The following is a 21,063-nucleotide window of genomic DNA, read 5'->3' on the forward strand; positions in this document are numbered from 1 at the left end:
AATCAATATGATAGCAAAGCACAAGAGAATAACCTTTTTTTAAAAAAAAAACAATTTTCATACTGAGATGAAGGAAAATAATTCAAATGTTTTCTGAATTGAATCCTTTTCTGAGAAAAAGCAGCAGCTTTAACCCTGTAATTTCATATTTCGAAGCAGTTCTTTAGCTGTGGAAGCCCATTGCTGCCAGTTAAAGGTGCAATATGTAAGAATTGGCCACCTCTCAAATTCATACTCCAAACAAGTAGGGGGCAGCATATCACTTGAGCACCTGCTAACTGTAGCAGCAGATAGCAGGCTGAAGTTAGCTAGTTAGCTCAGTTAGCCATGCCGCTAGTGTTGTGAATTGTCGAGTGTGTATTTAACCAAAATGTGAAATTATGAGATACATTTTGACTTTTTTTCTCACAATAATGAGATAAGTCAAAATACTGAGAAAAAAGGGATATTTGTGAGGTAAAAAGTCAAACTTACATTTTATCTCATAATTTAGAAATCTGGCTTCCATTTTTGGCTGTTAAGGGCAATAAATACACATTTGAGGCGATATACTGTATATTCAGCACTCCTCTGTGAAAGCAGATAAACGTATTTATTAAAATGTTTTTGAGGCGTGTTTGTAAACAATGGGTCTTATTTTGAAAAAAACCCCACCGGAAGCCGTGGCTGCACTCCCCCTAACGTGACGGTGCTGGTGTTGGATGTCCGCACGCAGCCTCTCCGCTCGGCTCAGCTCAGCGGGGCTCCGCCACACAGCAGATGTGGAGCCGGGATGAGGAGCGTGTCGCTGCCTTTTGTGCGGCTTCGGCGCTTCGACTTGAGATTTAACTTCCAGCCGAGAAACCAGACGAAATAACCGGCGGTGGCGCACAGGATCACGGCCTCTCTCCGGCTGCGAGTGAGCGCGGAGGCTGCGGGCGGGTAAGAGTCTGGAGAAAGTGGTTTTGGAGCGTTTGGAGGCACTTTGTTTGGAGACGCTCGGCTCTTTGTGCTGCAGCTTTTTTCCCTCTGGAGTAGAAAGGTAAGACACCCCTGAATGAATTCTGGGTAAACTGTGCTGTTTGTGTCCGAGCATTCACATGAAAAACCACCTTTCATGCAACACTTTATTTCCACAAATACATTTTTAAGTCCTTATCCGTCCACCTTCACCCCGTCTGATGAGGTGGCAGAAGCGCGGTGTGAGCGCGTATCCATCTTTCTTTTTGCATTTTTAATCCGTGTTGCACTTTTACGCACGGTGTGTGCCAAATGGATCACTACACAGCGCCCCGCTCTCACGCATGTGAGTTGAGTTTGCGGTGCAAAGTCTGTTGCTCACAGAGGCGGCGATTCATCGTGGGTGTGTTCGGCTTTGTCTCCCAACACTGAGTCTCTGTGTCTCAACAGCGCGTCCTCGGCGCAGTCCGAACACTTAACGCTCGCTCGGTTATCACGAGCTCCAGTTCGTGTAGAGTGTGCGTGTTTGTCGTGTAAAGGCCTCGAAGCCTGCGCCCGGGTTGTTTGCAGGAGTCGGCTCAGAGGGAGCAGCCACAGCCACGCCTCGCTGGCCCACTGCCACCCTGAGGCCTGGAGGCCCCCAGGGGCCACCCACAGAGGCTGCTTAGCCCTGATTCAACAAGATGTTTCACCCACAGCTGAGAAGTTAAGAGAAACATGTATCTACTAGCTTTTCCTCAGTTTTTCCTCAAAGTTGAGAGATCCGACTTGTTCAAAGATTATACATCTCATGAAGTAAAACTACTTTATCTGAATGAATTATGTCACAGCCTCAGCAGAGATAGAGGAAAACATCCCGCCTCCACACTGCATATGGATCCTCTCACATCCCAGATGATGCTGGACGTGCAGTCCAGTGTAAATCGATCAGTGGTGGATTGATTACAGTGTGTGGGATCGATGGGATTGACTGTCTCAGAGACAGAGCTGGTGTTCCGATGGCACGATGATGTCGTTCTAAATTTGTGAGTCGTGGACATTTGCAGAAACCTGCACACATTTCATTTTGTTGTTGGTTTGTTTAGTTTTTCTTTTGTTGGGTTGGTTGGTTAGGGTTTTTTGTTTTGTTTGTTTAGTTTTTGGTTTTCAAGCTGGGTTGGTTGGTTTGTATTGTTGGTTTGGGTTTTTTAAGTTTGTTTGGTGTCTGTTTTTTTTTTGCTTCTGTTTGATTTTTGTTGGTTGGTTGAACATTTTAGTCTGTTGGTTTGCTGCGTCTGTTTTTAGGTTTTGGTTCACTTTGTTTTTTTACTTCAGTCGGTTGATTGGACATTTTTTTTCATGAGGAAGGGAGTAGTTAGGGGTAGGGTTGGGAGTTCTACCAATTTTCAATACCAGTACTGGAATCAGTTTGTTGTATTGGTACCTGTTATAACATTCTCAAACTGTCCAGTATCCTTTTCTAGTCTCTGGCCTTTAATACTCTTGTAGAATCTGAGTGATCTTACGTAGACCCGTCAGATTATCCCAGCTGTTATAGTTGCAGTTAGTTTTGTTATCTGTTGAAGTAGAGTGATAAAGAGATGGCCGTACCAGCTTTTCCACCCCTGCAAGTTGTAGCAACAATAATGAAAGACACATCTAAACAAAATTAAGATGAAATGCTGATAATAAACGTAAACAGCTCCATATCTTATTATGGTTGAGTACAGATACCTGACTCTGGATTTACATCTGATCAAAACACACTCGGTCTTTGTTCATGGAAAAGTCTTGTTGAGTCTGCAAAAGACCCGGAGATCAGTTTTGCCACGAGAGAAGTCAGTTTCAATGTGACCTCCATTTTTAACCAGACAGAGAAGCTCTGCCTTACAAGATGATCCAACGGTGGCCTAGAATATTCTCCCTGTCTTAAAACATTTAAAGAGCTGTTTCTCCCGTACGGGATCCATGAATCTTGTTTTTTCTAAATGTTTTATTGTCTCGGCGGCCGCTCCGGGACATGAACATTGTTGTCCAGCCGTTCCTGTGCAGTTTTGGCTTCACGCTTGAGCTCATTTTCATGCTGGAAAACAAAATCTCCAATTGGCAGGTTTCTCGCAGACTGCATCAGGCTTTCCTCCAGGATTCCTCAGCTGCGTTCAGTTCTCGTCTAGCCTCACAACTGTCAGTGCAGCTGGTGTGTTTAGGATGACGAGCAGAGTTTGGCTTATACCAAAAGGAATGTTTAGCCTGACTGCCAAAAAGATCAGTTTGGTACCATTAGACTGGGAAACTAGCATGGGAAACAGACAAATCTGTGCCCACCCAGGCCCGTTCACCGTTTCTGGTGTCGGGACCGAACACGAATTCCAAGACCAACAGTGGCCAGCTTAACAACCAGGAATCCAGCATCGAAAGTGGTTTACGGACTTGGACAGTTCCCGCTCGAGTGTTTAGTCATTCAGCTAACGTAAGCGGTCCTATTAGCTGACTTAGACCTCAGGTTGCCAGGAGGCAAGACCCGGCAAGTAGACCACCTTGGTACTGAATCCCCTGTCGTCAAATTGGCAGTCATCGGTGTTGGATGCTGCGTTAGGTCCTGCTCGTGTTTGGCCAGCCCTCTGATCTCTTAATTGGCCATGTTCACCAGTCCACTCGACATGTGGCTGTATGTCAGAGGGCGTAACTCACATTCAGCTCTAAGGCTAATGGTTACGGGAAAAGTCCCTCCCTACCTGAGTGCAGCAATTGACTCGACTTTAAGGTATAGTTTGTGGGGGTTTGTGACCAGGGCACCATTTTTTAGAAAACAGACAAAAACGGTGCTTAATTGCATGTGTCGCTTAACACTACATAACACCGTCCGTTGCTTTGTTGGTCCAGAGGCACCTTGAAAATCGAAAAATAGAATGAGAGGGACCAGACTAACACTCATTTGCAAATAAGTCTGGCAATGCAGGGCTGCCGTAGAATACTGCCGGCCTGCTAATGTATCTGCTTGCAAACATTCGAAGCTGAGAAGTCCATGTTTGAATCACATGAGAGCCATTTACTGACATCTCTAATGTGGAAGACGGACGGGAGAGGTCATGGCACAAATTGAGAGCGCGAGGAGATTTGTTATTAGATCAAGACTCCGTTTGATCTGCCTCCAATTCGGAAAGTACCTAGTCGGAGGGGAACAAATCCCTGTGTTCTGTCGGTTGGAAAACGTAAAATGGAGGACAAAAACAGATACTGGTAGAAAAATGTTAAAATATCATGATTGATTAATAAGCTCCGCGGCTCCAAACAGAGCTAAATAAATAGCCGAATGCCACATGCCATCTTTAAATTCTCGTTATTATATTCAGGGAAACCGTTTCAAGATAATAAAAAAAAAGACACACCACCAAGGTCCAATCAACAAACAAGCTAGCAAATGAGTATGTACGCAGTTTTGCCAGTTCACCAATAAAGTATATATGTGTGTTCCAGTAGTGCGTCAAACGGCAACAAAATCGGACTTCTTGTCTTTCCAGATGTCCAGTAGATACATTTTCATAACACTTTTAGTCCACAACACAGTATTCCATGTTTAAACGGTGAAAAAATGGTCAAAGAAAAACACCGCTGTCCCTCTACGCCAGAGATCCTGAAATGGTAGCAAATTGATTGACAGCTCATTTGACCCAATATGAGTTTCTATGCCCGCCCTAGAGCCTATAACAACCGACGAGTGACAGTGTAGACCAGTGGCCCGCTCTCTCAACCGAACCACTTACACACCTGTTACTTTTTAAGCTCTAAACTTGGAAATTATGCAAGTTTATTTAGTTTTATGGATTTTGCTCTTTGACTAGGCTGTTTTTTTTTTCCACATAAACACTTTTTTTTTTTTACTTTTGAATGCATAAAATTAGTGTACATGAAGAAATACAGAACAATTGGGAGTGTTTCACCTGAGAAAAATGTGTGTTAGGTGTTCATTTTCAGTGCTATTGTTATTGAATTTGAACCATTTCATGATGATGAGGACCCATTGTGTTTCCCAGCTAAAAGGGGGCAGGTTTTAGGAAAGAAACATAAATAAAAGAATGAACAATCTCATGTGTTTAAACTATAGATATAATGCCAGAAGCACTTACAGAGCTCCGGACAGATTGGGGGGAATACAATCAGCTTAAAACCTTTCAAAAGAGACCAAAATGTGTGCTCCAAATGGTTCAACAGCAGCTTTGGATTTACTTTGGGGCGAGACTGGGATCGGCTTTTTAGGATCATTTTCCGTTAATTTCCAGGATTTAAGATGAGGTTAAAATCAAGTCAGAATCGTAGCCTCGTCTTGTTCTGTCTTCCTGGCTGTGTGTGTGTGTGTGTGTGTGTGTGTGTGAGGGAGAAGAAGGAGAGGAGGGGGGTGTAAAGTAGATTTTCTGGTTGCTGTGTAACTACCCCCCTCCTGTCCTTTCTCACCCATAGCCTCCCATTCATCCCCATTGTAGTAGTTAAGCTCGGTTGCCCTTGGACACCACAGGGGACAGTTGGGGAATGTGGCGTCCGGGCGAGTATGTATCACAAAAAAAAAAAACACTGCAAAAAAAGTAGATAAACCAGCATAAAGAAAGCATCTTTTTCTTCTTAATGTATTTGTAAAAAATGCAACACCCCACATTGCATGAGCCACTCTTGCGTCTAAAGCAGAGCGTTTTCAGAGCTGATCCGATGCTCCGCTCCTGCATGTCTGCACACCAGAGACTCGCAAGCCCAGAATAGAAGCTGGCGTAATTGTCCTTTATTGGCTGAGAACGCACTCGGGGCCAAATCACTCGAGTTGCTCATATAAACTCCCTCAATGCGGAAGAATGGGCCCAGCTTACGTCCTGCGCCGCTCAAAGCACACATGCGGACACTTTCACACACCGCGGAGTGCCAGCATTTCAACAATGCCGTCTCTCTTCTTGTTGCTTGGTACGATTCCCTCCGAGATGCTTTGATTCGCTGTCTGAGATGACAAATTATCTTTCGCCCTACCCTCTCAGTCTTCATTTCTCTCTCTGCTCTCTTCACTCTCTTCTCTGCCCGTTCCAAACTCACCATTTCTGTCATTTGTCTTCATCTTCCTCCCCCCCACCCCCTCTTTTTTTAAATTTTTTATACAGGCCTCCAAGATAGATTCCCTCAGGAGTAAAGTGGACTTGCTGCGCCTCCCTCTGGCCCTCTCCTCCAAGTCCATCAGCAGTCGCAAGAGCCAGCTGGGCGTGGTCTGGGAGAAAGGCGGCGGCTCGGGGGCAGGAGGGGCCAGGAAACCCCGCCCACCGCCAGCCTCCGACATGGACAACGAGTCGACGTACTCGGGCTACTCCTACAAGTCGTCCCACTCACGAAGCTCCAGGAAACACAGGTAAAGTACCACGGCTTGTTCTCAAGGCTGCAACCAATATGATTTTAATTGTCTGCCAATTATATCATCGATTTAACTGTTCAGACTCTGAAATTAGAGCCAAAGTTGACGTCCTCAGATTTTGTCCAAAACTTGGTTAGGGGTTAGGGTTAGGGGTAAGGGTTGGATACATTTTTTAAGCAAAGGCTCCCCAGAATCTTTGGTTCTGGTCTCTTAGTTTTCAGACAAAACAAGACTTTTAAACACATCTAAATTGAAGATGCATTTAATTATTGTATGATTAAATGAGATGGATTTATCAATAATGAAAGTAAACGATAGTTGCAGCCCTACAATGAAAATGACATGAATAGGCACCACATACTGCATGTTTGTGTCAAATCTGGCACCCCCTAGTGGTAGTATGAAAAAATCCTGAGAAAGGTACTACAGGGTTAGGGTTAGCCCTAAGGTTCAACCAGTGAATGGCAGCTGCAGTTAGACGTTACTCTTCTGATATGCTTCCCTCTACGTGTATGAAGCTGCCAATTGCCACACAAAAATCGACACATGGTGGCTCTAAAATAGCTTTTGTTTTAGCTTACCAGATTAGAATTCCTTGACTTGATAATGGTATGTAACCTGCCAGGACAGAAAGTTTTGAAATCCATCCCTGACCTGTCACCATTTGTCTTTTCTCTCCAGGGAGAGGAGGGAGAGGCATCGCTCAAAGAGTCGCGACATCAGCGTCCGTGGAGACAAATCGGTGACCATCCAGACTCCTGCAGAGTCGATGCTGGACGCGGAGTCCACGAGAGGAGACGACAGGGTCAGAGTTCAAATTTAAAAGATCCTTCCCACACTTGTTAAGGCACACATAGATATTCCCCAATGTGTGTCTGACATGATTTCTTCTGTGAAAATAATTATAATGATCACATAAAATTTAATCAGAATAAATATGATTAGGCACAAGGTGTCTCCTACTTCACTGTGAAGTCTGTTCTGAGTTACATTCCATCACTGTGAAACATGATGGCTGCAGTGCTCATACACTGTGTACATTTACTTAAGCACAATAAACATCAGATACTTTACTTTTAACATGATAGTTTTACCTTTACCTAGTATGACATTTAGGTACTTGTCAACACCAATGTTGTGTTCGCTGAATATGCGACCAGGATTGGCTTCCAAACTATTTGTGATGTCACTAATCATGCTTGTAGTCTCGCCTCTTAAAATCAGATGAATACAGAGACAACTGACAGTTGCAGCAATGAATGTAAAAACAGCCTTCTAGTGTCAAACACTGCAGATGCATCACTCTGCACCGTGAAGCTCAAACATTCAACTGGAGGGGGGATTTAAACCCCCTGTGCTCTACCACGTATCACCAACACTGTGCTCTCTGTATAGGATGACAACTGGGGCGAGACCACCACCGTGGTCACTGGCACCTCTGTGGACAGCATCTCCAACGAGGACCTGACGCGGATCTCTAAGGAACTTGAGGAGTCCTCGCCGCTGGAGTGCCGCCGTTACTTCGGCCCAGCCTTGGGTGCTGTCCTTGGCCTCTTCGCCATCATCACTCCCTTGGCTTTCTTGGCCCTCCCACAGCTCCTGTGGAGGGATACACTGGAACCTTGCGGTACACCATGTGAGGGCCTTTACATTTCTCTGGCCTTCAAGCTCCTGATCCTCCTCATCTCCACCTGGGCGCTGTTTCTCCGCCCACCCAGAGCCACTCTGCCGCGCTTCTTCATCTTCCGCTGTCTGCTGCTGGCGCTGGTCTTCCTCTTTGTGGCATCTTATTGGCTCTTCTACGGGGTGCGGGTGCTGGAGCCCCGGGAGACGGACTACAGGGGGATTGTGGGGTATGCAGCATCTCTGGTGGACGCACTGCTGTTCATTCAGTACCTGGCGCTGGTGCTGCTGGAGGTCAGACATCTGCGGCCTGCTTTCTGTCTGAAGGTGGTGAGGACCGCAGATGGGGCGAGTCAGTTCTACAACGTGGGTTGTCTCAGGTCAGCCAATTATCTTTATTCATACTCAAAATTATGGTTCACTTTATTTCTTACTTTGTTTTCATTTGACATCCATCAATGGTCATCAGCTTATCCGGGCTTGGGTCGCGATGGCAGCAGGCTCGTTACCAACTGTCAGAATTCTTACACAGAATTAAACAAAACAATAATTTTGGATGAGCACAGATTGCCTGACAAAATGAATAACCCTGCGTACTATAGCTGCTATTCTACTTTATGTTTTGTACTTTCTGTTTTTATAGCCAGTCATTTTGGTCTCATGAGCCCACGTTACGACAGAGTTCTGATGCATTCAGTGGTTGCCACCAAATGGTTTACCACTTCCTTTTTCCAACAAGTTTACAGCGGGCATGCATCTGTCATGTCATCACTAGGGCTGGGTATCACCAGGTACCTCGCGATACGATACTATCACAATTCTGCGATAATCGATATTTTGCAAAAAAATTCATCCACTATAAATCACAATATCTGTGTCACTGAAGAAATTCAGAATTTATTGACTGCACTGAATCCATTTCACAGGAATTACAAAACATTGTCAATCAATTTAACATGAATGACAGCCAAGTAAACAGAGTATATTGCACAGTGACTGTTCTTAACACACATACTGACTACAACTATCATTAAATATCTATATGTGTGGGTTTCAGAGCTACTTAAACCATTTTTTTAATTTTATTTGGTTGTATACCTATGTTTGAATAAAGATAAAGCTGTCCTCCGAAGAGGGGTTGTGGTGGTGGGCCAAAAAAAAATAAATAAATTTTTTTTCTTTTACATTTTTAAATATCGATATTTGGCACCAGTGTATTGATAACGTACCTCAAGACGAAATATCGCGATATATTGTAAAATCGATATTTTGGCACACCCCTAGTCGTCACATGTGATATACTCTGATAACGGCTCTGTGTTTTGAAATATTCCAGTTTAAGAGAAGAGCTTTTTTTTAATACTTCCTCTGTCTTGCAAAACGCAGTATTCAGCGGGCAGCAGTGTGGGTCCTCGACCAGTACTATACTGACTTCCCGGTCAACAACCCCGCCCTGCTCAACCTGCCCAAGTCCATCCTCTCCAAGAAGATGTCTGCCTTCAAGGTCTACAATCTGGGGGAAGGTAAACATGAAAACCATGACCAGGATGTTCTGCATTGGATTGTATCCAAAATTGGATTAACAATTTTAGATAAGATATAGGTTGTCCTTAATATCAGTGTTTCTGTCTACAGAGAACAACACCAATAACTCTACAGGGCAGTCGAGAACCATGATCGCAGCTGCCGCTCGGAGAAGAGACAACTCCCACAACGAGTACTACTATGAGGAGGCAGAGATGGAGCGGAGGGTCCGCAAACGCAAAGCCAGGTGACGACAGAAATAAACATATAAACACACGGACCATTGTAGACTTGTTTATTCATTATCTATTTAAACCCCATAGTGTTTGAGACTGAGTCCTATTCATTACTATGGAAGCTGCTCAATGGTGCTTTGAGCCAATAAAGTTCTACTTCCTGTGTATAAAAATACCAGGATCTTCCGTGTTGTGGGGCCCATAGACCGTGTGCACCTGAGACTTACACTGACTGAGCAAGCTAACTTCTGGTTTAGCGCCCGGCTAACTTGAATGGGGATACAATAATTCAGTCCTACAGCTCTTGTAAACCCTCCAAACCTTTTTTGGGACCAAATGCCTCAAAAAATCTATCCACCTTTTTATAGCTACTTCTTTCACCATTTCACCAACTGTGTCGGCAGCTTTACATCAAAGTTCGTGTCTCACCCTCCTTTCTCTCCTGCCAGGCTGGTGGTGGCGGTAGAAGAAGCCTTCACCCACATTAAGCGTCACCAGGACGAAGAGGCCACGGCCTCTCCCAAACATCCGCGGGAGGTGATGGACCCCAGGGAGGCGGCCCAAGCGATCTTTGCCCCCATGGCGCGAGCCATGCAGAAGTACCTCCGCGCCACCAGGCAGCAGTCCTACCACACTATGGAGAGCATCATCAACCACCTGCAGTTCTGCATCACGCACAACATGACACCCAAGGTATTCATTCATTTTACTGCAGTTCTGCGAAGGGCTGCAACTGATTACCTTAACTGTGTATTAATGTTTAGGTAATTTTTGCGATGTATCATTTAGTATTTTGGTCTATTAAAAGGTCACTTTACTGTCATGAGTAAAGAAACCAGTAATTATTAACATTTAGAAAAGCTAGATTCAGAATATTTAGGTATTTTTCTTAAATATTACTCAAACTGATAAATGGTTTATCAAAATAATTTGCGATCAATGTAATAGTTAATAATAGAACTAATCGATTAAACTGCTTGTTTGTTATAGGTTTTTTCATTTCATTTTGATATGTTATATATTTATGTATATTTATTTCATTCAATTTTGGGTAATCATGGAAATTGTGTGCATCGTCAGTGTATTATAAAACTTTTGCGTTTACCCCAATTTTCCCTTCTCCTTGACTTTCAAATATCCAGAAGTTTTTTCTAGCTGTCATCTCACCTGAATTGATCATGTTTATCATAAACTGTGAACTGAGATTTCCCAGAGCGGGGAAAATAAACTTTAAACTATCAGTTTGATCATTGCAGCTCTTGCCACACTACACACTCCAGGTTAACCTATTACATTTGCAAGTGATTACTGAATGAAAACATGAATATTACAATGACTTAATAATGTCTCACAACTGCAGCAAACCTTTAGAGCATATACCATAACATACATATTCCTAACATGCTGATTTACACACATTTTTCTTGTGTCTCAGGCTTTCCTTGAGCTTTACCTTAGCCCAGGTCCCACGCTCCAGTACCTTGACACCAGCAATAGGGGGCGCCAGTGGACGCTGGTGAGTGAGGAGCCAGTGACGGCTGCTCTGCGTCAAGGCCAGGTCTTCTCCCTGAGACGCCTCGACTTTTCCCTGGTCGTCACGGTGACACCACTCCCCTTCCTGCGCCTGGGCGAGGAGTTCATCGACCCCAAAAGTCACAAGTTTGTCATGAAGCTCCAGTCAGAGACGTCCGTGTAGGAGGAGGCAGATGAATAATGGACTGTGGAGACTAGGAGGATGGTGATACTAATACTAGTGCTTTCAGGGTATCTTTTTATACCTTTTGGTATCATGTAGATATTTTTCCAGGTTTTTATTTGTTGATAAGCGTGACACCCAAATATGTAAAGGGGACATGGCTAAGATATCATGAACCAAAAGAACAGAAAGGAAAATAAAAAAACAACAAAACAAAAGACAAGGAAAGCAGAAATACCCCAGCTCAGACGTTGTTCCTCTTTTTGAGCTCTGGTGAGAAAAAATAAAAACCACACTTGCCTCTAAGCTGACTGTCAAGCTCTGATAATGCACTGCAGGCTGCTTCAAAGTCCCACCATACTGGCTTATTTTTCTTTAGTAGTTCACTACAAATTTAACGGAAGACGTCTTTTGATAAACGTTTAATCCTTTGGTTAAATAATCTAAAATATTTTTGCCACAGCTGTAATTTATTTTTTAAGAGAATATTCCCATGCAGGACTTGGACTTTCCGGAACACAAGGATACCCCTTTACCCACCACCATCTTTGGGTTTTGACCGAACGTTAAAAAAGGTGGTTCCTACCCGGCACCAAACAATAGCAGGTTTTTCTTTTCCTGTTTTGTATTGTATAACGCCTTCCATTTTTGGTGAGGTTCAAGAACCACATCTAATTTTGGTGGAGAAGGGGTGTGCAGAGTGTGCATTGAGGAACATTGTACAGCTGACCTTTTTCATACGTCAGACTGGAGGGGCTTCCCATTAGCTCAGTCTTTGTCAGAGCTAATTGTACTTCTCTTTTCCCTTTAACTTGAAGTTCCTGTTTGCTGTTGAATTTGGCCTATATATGGGCAGAGTCAGGCATTTAAAAAAAAAAAAAGGAAGGTCCCCTGGCCTTCTCACCTTTTTCGACATGACTGGATTCACTGACTGTATCAAAGTGGACAGGTGTACCTCCCACTGAAAGTATGAAGTAAAAAAAAATAAACACTGGATGGATTTGATGCACTGAATATTTCTTGAACATGTTTGTATACTGTCCTGCTCAGGTTTTGGTCAGATCACTTCTCTTTTATCGCAGTTCCACCCACAAAAATGTGTTTTTGTCCAGTAACATCGATAACGTTTGATGTTTTAGCATCTACGTATGAGCTTTGAATTGGACTTGAAGAGCTGCAGCTCAACATAAGAACCGACAATGTGCTTCTTTTTGGCAGCTTTGTATAAATTACTGTCTTTTATATTTTTGCAAAGTGTCTGGTATGCTGAAGTGGTCTAGTGGTGGCTACGTTGCATTGTGGGTAAATGATCAAAGTCAATACAGCAGAACCAGATTTTTTTTTTTTTCAAAACCTGGAGCCTACATTACCCACAATGCAACTTAGCCGCTGATTGACATCACTGGAGGAAATGTATCAGATTACATGCAGCTTCCTCTGGAGGCCCAGGAGGTTTACACTACTTTTTCATATATTTAGTAGTACTCCCCAAGACCTGCAAACACTCCATTGTGTGAAATGGATGGAGTTACCCCTATTTCTAAATAAAGTTGTGTGTTTTTTGTTTTTATTTTCATTGCGGCGCAGCCCACAATATATTTCTGTTTATTACCCAGTATTTTCCTTTGAACTAACTGATTAATCATTCCTCTGCTAGACTACTATTTTGTTTCTGGAGATATAATGAAGCTGCCGTATGTGCTGGGGGTCAACAGGCGCCCCCAGCAGGTTAATCCAGCCATGGGTTGATGTGTTTGCACATGTGTTTCTCTTGCCACTCAAAAAAAAAATGTCCTTTTCACACTACAGATAGATTGTTGTGCCACCGATGAGCTGTTTACATGTACATTTGGATACAGTTTTATATTTTCGTGTTTTTCTATGGATCACTTTGTTGTAGTCAGTCTTAACTAACACTTCTGATGAGGATTGTTATTTACTGTTCAAGCTGTTTTTTTTTTTTTTTTTTAGGTCTAAGGTTTTTAATAAATGATCTTATCAGAAGTTTGTTTCCCCACATGAGAGTCATACGTTGTCACGAGTTTCTCCGTCATTTTACATCTGCTCTTCGATACAGGAAGCGACACTAGAGTGGGTGTATGTGAAGATAACGTTGTGTAAAAAAAAAAAAAAAAGAAATTCCATTGCAGTCTAAACCATGCAACCACTTGTGATGACAGCAGCTGGAATCTACCAAACGGAAGGAAAAAAATACCATGAAATAATAGTACGAGTATGGACACTTAAAAACAGAAACACAACTCAATCCTGTATCCTGAATTTATACCCAAATAGTACCTGGAGGCAACAGGCAATCAGTCTGGAGAAAAGTGCCAGATAGTCTTGCAGGAGGTGAGGAACGATCTGGCAATGAGTGTCTGTGAGGCTGGGGTATATATACTGGGTTGATATGTGATGAGGATGAAAACAAGTGAGAGGAATTGGCTGATAAGCTGACAATGGCTGAAAGAAATGTGCAGGCATACATTAGCATTTTACAGCATTTAGCATAGCAGACGCTCTTGTCCAAAGCAACTTACAGTAATTCATGTATACATTCATATAACTTCCGTTAACAAGATGCTGGCTCAACCCCTGGGCCACAATATAGGTTGGTCATAAAGCACGTGGTGTAGCGTCACGAAAAGAAGAAAAAAAACCAAAAGGGAAGTTTCAAAAGGCTCGCTCTGTTCCTCTGCTGTTGTCGGCAACAATGAGGCTACAACTCATCTGTATTACCATTTTGCAAGGTAAGTCCACTTTTTCTGACACCGACAGAAACTACCACAGAAAAGATGCGCCAAACTTTCAAACACTTTGAAATATTAAGAATGACAATTTAGAACAGAAAAAGTAACTTCCTGGCTCCCTGAATCAGAAATACAGTGGTAGTATTTGTCTTTTTTTTCTTTTTTTTAAAGATAAAAAGATTCGTTTTTATACTCGCTCAAGAAAAAAATCGCTTATCAGTTAAAATGTCTTTCTCAGGAAAGTCAAAAAGAATGCTGGGGCGGCGTATTTTGTTATAAGTCATGAGCAGGAAGCCTCTGTACCGTGTGGTGATGTAGACAACGTGACTAACACCAGGTTTGTCATCCCTCAGTGAACCACAGAAGCATGATAGTCATCTCTAGACGTTTTTGAATAAATAATTATAATTACTATTATCATTATTATACAGTCTTCACGTGTATCTCAATCCAGCCGTCATCTCCTGATCAATTTTGCTGGCAATGTTGGTCTTAATAGTTAATTCATTACTTCGATCGGGGCAACTATGGCGTGAATTCACATGAAACGTTGCACCTACATCTGTGGTTCTGAGGATTACTCATACCGACTGTGGTGATTGCCTGAATTCCTCTTGCGCCACCATGAGGTTGGCATTTGTGGTTCAGAGTGAAATATCTAACAACACAAGGATTGGATTGTCATGGAAATGGCTACAGATATTCGAGGACCCTTAAAGATACATTGCGATTGCTCAGCTGATCCTGAGACATATCCTCTTGTGTCACCAGCAGCGAGTTTATAACTTCAAATTTTAGTTTCGCTGCATAAATGTGCCACTAAAATTGCTGCAGTGGCGTTACTGCACCAAGTGTGTCAGCAGAGATCAGTAGTTTAAGGGAAGTGTTGCTTTTCCTCGGAGAATGACTGTTTACAACCCAAGAGACCTGATATGATGACCCAAGTTGAATCCTTTTAAAACTGTTTCCACAGTGGCAATGGTCGAATCCCTCAAAGAGGTCTCTGGGTACCTTGGGGATAACGTAACCTTGCCCTCAGGGGCCGACACATCTTGGAATCTTTCCAAAATTGAGTGGTCAATTTTCCCAAACAACACTTGGATTGCCACTTATCGCAAAGGGAAGGAAAGCATTGAAAGGTTCTATCGATATAAAGGGAGGCTCACTCTCAACACCACCACAGGTAAAAGACTTATCTATGACTTCAGAGTATGTCAGCGTAAAACAAACGTTATTTTATTCCTCACTTGACAGTGTCTCCTCTATGTTCTTTTATTCAATAGGTGACTTGACGATCCATAACTTGAACAGGAAAGATGCCATGGATTACAGCGTAGACTTTGACAACGTGCAGGGACAGAACATTGTCAACAAGGTTAAACTCACAGTGACAGGTAAGAGCCACTCGCGTTCAAGACCGACGCAAATTGAATTTGTCATAGTGTCATGCATTGTGTTTTTATTTTTATTGAAGAGCAGGCCTTTAATTCCCCATGGACCTCACGGATTGCTGTACAAAAAACAACTTTGTAACTTTATTCAGTGTTATGGGTCGTGAAAAAGACATTAGCTGGTTTTCCCTCCGCTGCCCTACCTTGAGCAGCTCCGGACAGATAGCTTTACTTGTTCCTGAAGTAACTGCCAACAAACTAACTGATGATCGGCAGCTTCTCAATCAACAGCCAAAGACCGGGGCCGTACGCAGCCGCGGAAGACAACGGCGGACGGTTATAGCATCGAGATGATTTATGGCGTTTCCTGGTCAACAGATACCAGTAGCTTTGTTTTGCTACTACTAAATGTGCCGTGAGTTGCCATTAGCAGTCCTATTTGCTGACTCGGCCTTTCTGCAACCCCCCCCCGCCCCCCTAAAAAAAACAACCTTGGTACTGTATTTCCTGTCATCAAACTGGCCTCGGTCCTCTCAAAGGCTCTGTTCTATCCGGCTCCAGCGGATGAAAGGCAGCATCAACAACTCGGTGGTTAGAGGGAGGGGCGAACGTTATCTTCAGCGCTTTTGGCTGCTGCCTGTTTTTACAGGAAACGCGCAACTAGGTCGAAGCAAATTGTACTCCATTTGCTCTTTCATTGAGACTTTAGATAAAATGAGTGACTTAACTTCCTTTTCGTTAACAAATGTTTGGCTGCAGATTGTAGAGTATATTGTAGATGGTACACTATATCCTCGCTTCCAATCAACAATTCCCGCTTAAACCTCTGCAGAACGCCTCCAGAAGCCGACCATAGAGACGGCCATCTCCGGACTTACAAACGGAGGCTGTTGGGTGATGCTGCAGTGTTCCTCGACCGATCAAGACGTTGACTTCACCTGGCAGGTTAAACCTCCAAACGTGACTGTCCTCAATACTCAGGATCCCAACGGCAGCTCTGCAGTTCAAGTAGCGTTCCTCAACACCACACAGAGTGGTGTCGAATTCACCTGCACCTCCAGCAGGCAAAAGGAGAACATCTCCCATTCCGTCTCTCCAAAGTGTTCGGGTAAGGTCACAATGGATGAACCAAACAATCAATCAATTTGATATTGATTCTGGAATGACTGAAGACTGAACTGGTGAACTTGATGTTATGTTTGTTTTTCTTTTTCATCTAGTTTCCATTAAACCGTCTCCAACCCCGGCAGCTCTTACTCCTCCTCCGGAGAGGTGTAGGTCTGGTGTCGCTGTGTTTGGGGGAGTCGTCCTGGGATGTTTACTGTCAGCAGTTGTGATGTGCGTTTTCGGAGGTGAGAATAAATCAACATCTTCGCCCTCCTGCCTCTAAAGGTATGCCACAAATTTAGCTGAAGCACACTGGAATAAACAAACAACATTTTCTTTTCATTCATTTTAGTTAGATATAAATAGAAGGTCAGCATCAAACTCAGACAAGAAAAAGGAGAAGGGTTTTACATAAAAGCTTACGGTGCATTTCTATTCTGCACTTTCCAACAGTTGTAATCACACAACTGCGTGGTTGAGCTGACCTGCTCACTTCCTCTTGAAGCGTTAACAACTGTGCACTAAGTTCACTGGAGCGCTCAGTTAATTAAGGTCAATAAATAGACACACAGACAGCTGTGACCTTGCCAGCCATCTCCAGTGTGGTTAGTAGGTTGGTACCGCTGCCATTAGCTCAACAAGCAAGAAAACATAGAGAGTATAAATAGTGAAGCCAATGCAAAAGTGCCTTAAACCTGCATTCTTTGTTGTGGCCAGCAGGGGACAGGAGTTTACAGTCTCACTCTCAAGTTTCAAGTCTTCTCCAGTCTGGCGTGGCAGGGATCGAAGAATCACTGCAAACAAAGTGGCTGCGACACTTCAGCGACAAACGTGTTTCATTCCCTATGACACCTTCACAATAAAAGCCCCCGGTTAACAGTAAAACACAGCAGATTTTGGAAAGCACAAGAGAAACTAAAGAGATTCCGTTAGAGGCTGCAAAAGTACTGAGAGCTGAATATTGACTCAGCACAGCCAAAAGTGCTCATGGAAAATCATTTGTTCATGATGAGACAAATGTTTTTTTGTTTTTTTAAATCTTGTGTCAATATGGACAGATTTGCCAGAATGGTCAGCAAAAGAGACTGGAAAAAAACGTATACCCAGTAGGCGATTTGAGGGGGGATGAGGGGGATGCCGTCCCCCTTGGTAGCAAAATTACCAATAAGCATCCCCCTTGTTAACCTGCCATCACTCTCCATCCGCTAGAAGCATATAGTGTGTTACAAATCACAAGTGGTCGTGATCAGCTCCGGCAGACAGTGGAGTCAAGCCAGGCACGGTTGCTTTGCGATCCGGCTGCCTGGTTTATTTTTGACGGAACATGCAACAAGTTACACAAAGCAGATCGCGCCAACAGGAAGTCCAAGACACAGGAACGGCATAGAGCATCCGGTCAATTTTCAAAATAAAACACCCTGTACAGACTCCCGATTGTATAAAAATGAAAAAATGACCAGATCAACAAAAGTTTACCATTAATGTTCTAAAACCAAAATGTTACTTTTTGTTAGCATTTTTAGTGTGTCTGTTCACAACATGGTGGCTTATTTTATGTCCAATTTGTCATTTTTGCGCTGGTTTATAGTTTAACCATTAGTGAGGTAGCTGTTAGTTTCCTGACACCAGCTGTTTTATCCCCCCACAATTCCCCCACTCTGCTGGACAAACTATGTCATTACACCAATTTTTAATTACCCCAAGCATTTTTTAAATGCAAGGTTTTAAAACCTTATAAATCAGCCGGTAAATCGATAAAGCCAAATACCGATTAATCGGTCGGGCTCTGCTATTTTGCACAATGTGAGTCCTTCCAGGAATTTAGATGGTAAAAAATTCCAAGGGGTCATGTAACTTAAAATAACCCTGCTTGTAGTGTATTGTGAGAAACCTGAGAAAACCCTGCCTGAATAAAATAAGTCCACTGCTACAATTTAAAGGTGCATTTACTCATTACTTTAATACAGTTATAAAAAGACAATTGTAGTGGGGAGAGAAGGAAGATAACTGGATGAATTGGAATTGTAGAATTAGAAATGTCACAGTTATGGTTAAGGCGTCCTGCAACAATGTCCTTTGGGAGGTGTATATAGGTGTGTCAGGGCAGGATGGTGCTCCCATTGAGACATCCCCCCTGTTAAAAATTAACAAATCACCTACTGCTCATACCTTAAGTGCCCACTTATCAAAGAGTCAAGGATTTTTTTCTTAAATGAATCCAAGTTGTGTAGATTGTCCTGTCAAGTCCAACACTCGCTGTAAAGGATGCAGGTATACATGCATAGATGCACAGCAGGCGCCTCAACTTGACACGTTCCTCTGACCGCTACGCTCATGAGGACTAAAAGGTGCGATTCGAGGTTGTGGTTCCTTCAGTCTTTCCGAGCAACACTTTCATCTTCAGTCATACCTACCCACGTCATAACCCATCATCTTTCCCCTCCTAGCTTCAGCCCACACATCAATCTAAGACACATTATATAAGATACTTACATAACCCAAAATCACGACTAATTACGAAAATTATTTGATTTTACACTGTGTAATGAATTAAACATGACTATTTGTGACATTACATGATTACATGTCGACGACTTCTTTTCTGTTTTTTATTATAGACAAAATCATAAAGGCATGGGACATCATCAAAGGTATGTAATTCATGGACCCATGTTCAAGCCCAAGCGGTCGCTGTCGCATAGACTCACTCGTACTCTCGTTAATTTTCCAGGAAAACTGCGACCATCAAATAACACAGCAGAAACAGAAGGTTAGCTTCTGTTTCTGTTTTCATTTTCCCAAGTGTTCTTCTTCTTTTTTTTTTTTTTTTAGCAATGAGTGGTAACACAACATCAACATGTTTCTCTCTTCTTCCCTACAAACAGGTTGACAACTATACAAGACGTACAAGTTTCAAGAAGAGCGACCTGATGTTGAATATTTATTTATAAAGATGACTGAAAGGAATGAATGTATTATCAGAGAGTCTGCAGTGGATGGACACAGTGTAAGGAAAACATCATGCAAAACCAAAGACACCAAAGATTTACAGTGATATTGATCACAGGTGTAAATATTATTGAGTCCAACTTGAGTCCAAATAGTTTTGAAGTACCTTCTATGCATTTTTGATGCAACATCCTCACATTCCATTGTGTCTGGTGCTCAATTTTGGAGACTGCTTTATCTGACTTTGTTTTTCTATCATTCTATTCTGTCACTTGTAAACTTTTTTATTTAAAAAAAAACTTTTATTACAAAAAAACAACATTTGCTATGGTCCAAGTTTTTCATTCTTATAATAAATAATGTTAAATGAGCCCTAAAGTTTTTGTGAAATATGTTCGGCCTGAAATCGAGCCAACTATTGTGGGTATGTTTTGCATGAGTATGAACTTTTTGTATGAACTTTCTGTGTTGTTAAAGCTTTTTCCCTTAACATTGAGGACCCTATGAACTTAACTCTGGAACAGCTGCCAGGGGCATTCTCAGACATTTGGGCCACTGAATTTACCGGGGGGGGGGCATGGCCCCTATTGGTCCCCCCCTTGACTGCACCCCTGACTGTTGCACTAGGTAAAGGGAATAAATTCAAAAGAGAATAAATTCATGTTGTTTTCATCTGCAAAAAAGCACTCTTACAGCTGATAATGGAAGCCTCAATGTTTCACCCTCCATTTAAGATAAATGAATTTGTCCTAAAAAATAACACACAATTTTGATACAAGTTTATTATAGTCCCGTGTATGCTGTACATACATCCTGTGTTGTCAAATTCATAAAAGTTTCAGGTGACTTTATCTCTGTAAAAATATGTGGGAGAAAGAAATATTGAGACACGTACCTTTTTAAAAAGTGTTTCTGATGAGAAAGGGTTAAGCAGCAGAGCAGCAGGGCAGCAGGGAGGCCTAAGTGACATCATTCAAATATTGAGGAAGTCGAGGTGCTATGACTGTGGTTTCAAACCGAACCCACCCGACATTTCACGGCATCGCCTTTCTTGGTAGAACCACCTGAGGTCAGACGTTATTAAAAAACACTTTGTTTCTCACCAGTTGTGTCGTGCAGGAAGCAGGAAGTTTGTTTTCAGCACATACATGTAGGAAAATTATTCTAAAGCACTTTACCAAAATAGAGACCCATTATATACAGTAATTACATGCATGTAGCTATATGTATAACTTGTACTTTTGATACTTAAGTAAATTTCTTTGCCAGAAAATTACTTTTTGATACTTAAATAAAATACTTAAAATAAATACACTGAAATATCAGACACTGTAAGACCTTTACCCATGTACTATTTCTATGTGTGACTTTCACTTTTATCAAAGTTACAATTTAACATCATCTCATCTTTTAACAACACCGGTACTGACAACCATGATATGTGAATGTACTTTGTTGTAGTACATTGCACTGAACTGAATGTGTG

At 42.4% G+C, this 21,063-nt stretch overlaps 2 protein-coding genes across 7 annotated transcripts; both read left to right on the forward strand.

The window, feature by feature from the left end:
* Positions 1-673: 673 nt before the first annotated feature.
* On the forward strand, positions 674-13,307 carry LOC115590497 (vang-like protein 2). Of its 2 annotated transcripts, none has more exons than XM_030431875.1 (8): positions 674-1,021; positions 6,057-6,298; positions 6,983-7,106; positions 7,697-8,304; positions 9,311-9,447; positions 9,560-9,695; positions 10,134-10,377; positions 11,120-13,307. In XM_030431875.1, the coding sequence occupies exons 2-8, from the start codon at positions 6,228-6,230 to the stop codon at positions 11,378-11,380; spliced, it is 1,581 nt and encodes a 526-aa protein (XP_030287735.1). In that variant the 5' UTR covers positions 674-1,021; positions 6,057-6,227; the 3' UTR covers positions 11,381-13,307. The 2 variants fall into 2 exon arrangements, with proteins under 2 accessions (XP_030287735.1, XP_030287737.1); XM_030431877.1 differs by lacking the exon at positions 674-1,021 and adding an exon at positions 5,727-5,865.
* Positions 13,308-13,697: 390 nt separating this feature from the next.
* LOC115590504 (CD48 antigen) lies at positions 13,698-19,948 on the forward strand. Of its 5 annotated transcripts, none has more exons than XR_003985752.1 (8): positions 13,698-14,130; positions 15,104-15,313; positions 15,414-15,524; positions 16,354-16,629; positions 16,742-16,913; positions 19,247-19,279; positions 19,360-19,398; positions 19,514-19,948. XR_003985752.1 is itself a non-coding variant. In XM_030431887.1 (8 exons), exons 1-8 carry the CDS (start codon positions 14,094-14,096, stop codon positions 19,516-19,518), a joined length of 843 nt encoding a protein of 280 aa, XP_030287747.1. In that variant the 5' UTR covers positions 13,698-14,093; the 3' UTR covers positions 19,519-19,948. The 5 variants fall into 5 exon arrangements, 4 of the variants coding, with proteins under 4 accessions (XP_030287747.1, XP_030287751.1, XP_030287750.1 ...); XM_030431887.1 differs by having other exon boundaries at positions 16,742-16,873; XM_030431891.1 differs by lacking the exon at positions 19,360-19,398.
* Positions 19,949-21,063: the final 1,115 nt, after the last annotated feature.

This window comes from Sparus aurata, chromosome 10 (assembly GCF_900880675.1).
Source record: "Sparus aurata chromosome 10, fSpaAur1.1, whole genome shotgun sequence".
NCBI lineage: Eukaryota > Metazoa > Chordata > Actinopteri > Spariformes > Sparidae > Sparus > Sparus aurata.

Coding starts and splice junctions, on each gene's coding strand:
- LOC115590497 (XM_030431875.1), top strand. CDS start 6,228: ATGGACAACGAGTCGACGTACTCGGGCTACTCCTACAAGTCGTCCCAC. Junction 7,107..7,696: donor CCACGAGAGGAGACGACAGG/GTCAGAGTTCAA, acceptor CTCTCTGTATAG/GATGACAACTGGGGCGAGAC. Junction 10,378..11,119: donor CGCACAACATGACACCCAAG/GTATTCATTCAT, acceptor CTTGTGTCTCAG/GCTTTCCTTGAGCTTTACCT.
- LOC115590504 (XM_030431887.1), top strand. CDS start 14,094: ATGAGGCTACAACTCATCTGTATTACCATTTTGCAAG. Junction 15,314..15,413: donor CACTCTCAACACCACCACAG/GTAAAAGACTTA, acceptor TTTATTCAATAG/GTGACTTGACGATCCATAAC. Junction 16,630..16,741: donor CGTCTCTCCAAAGTGTTCGG/GTAAGGTCACAA, acceptor TTTTTCATCTAG/TTTCCATTAAACCGTCTCCA.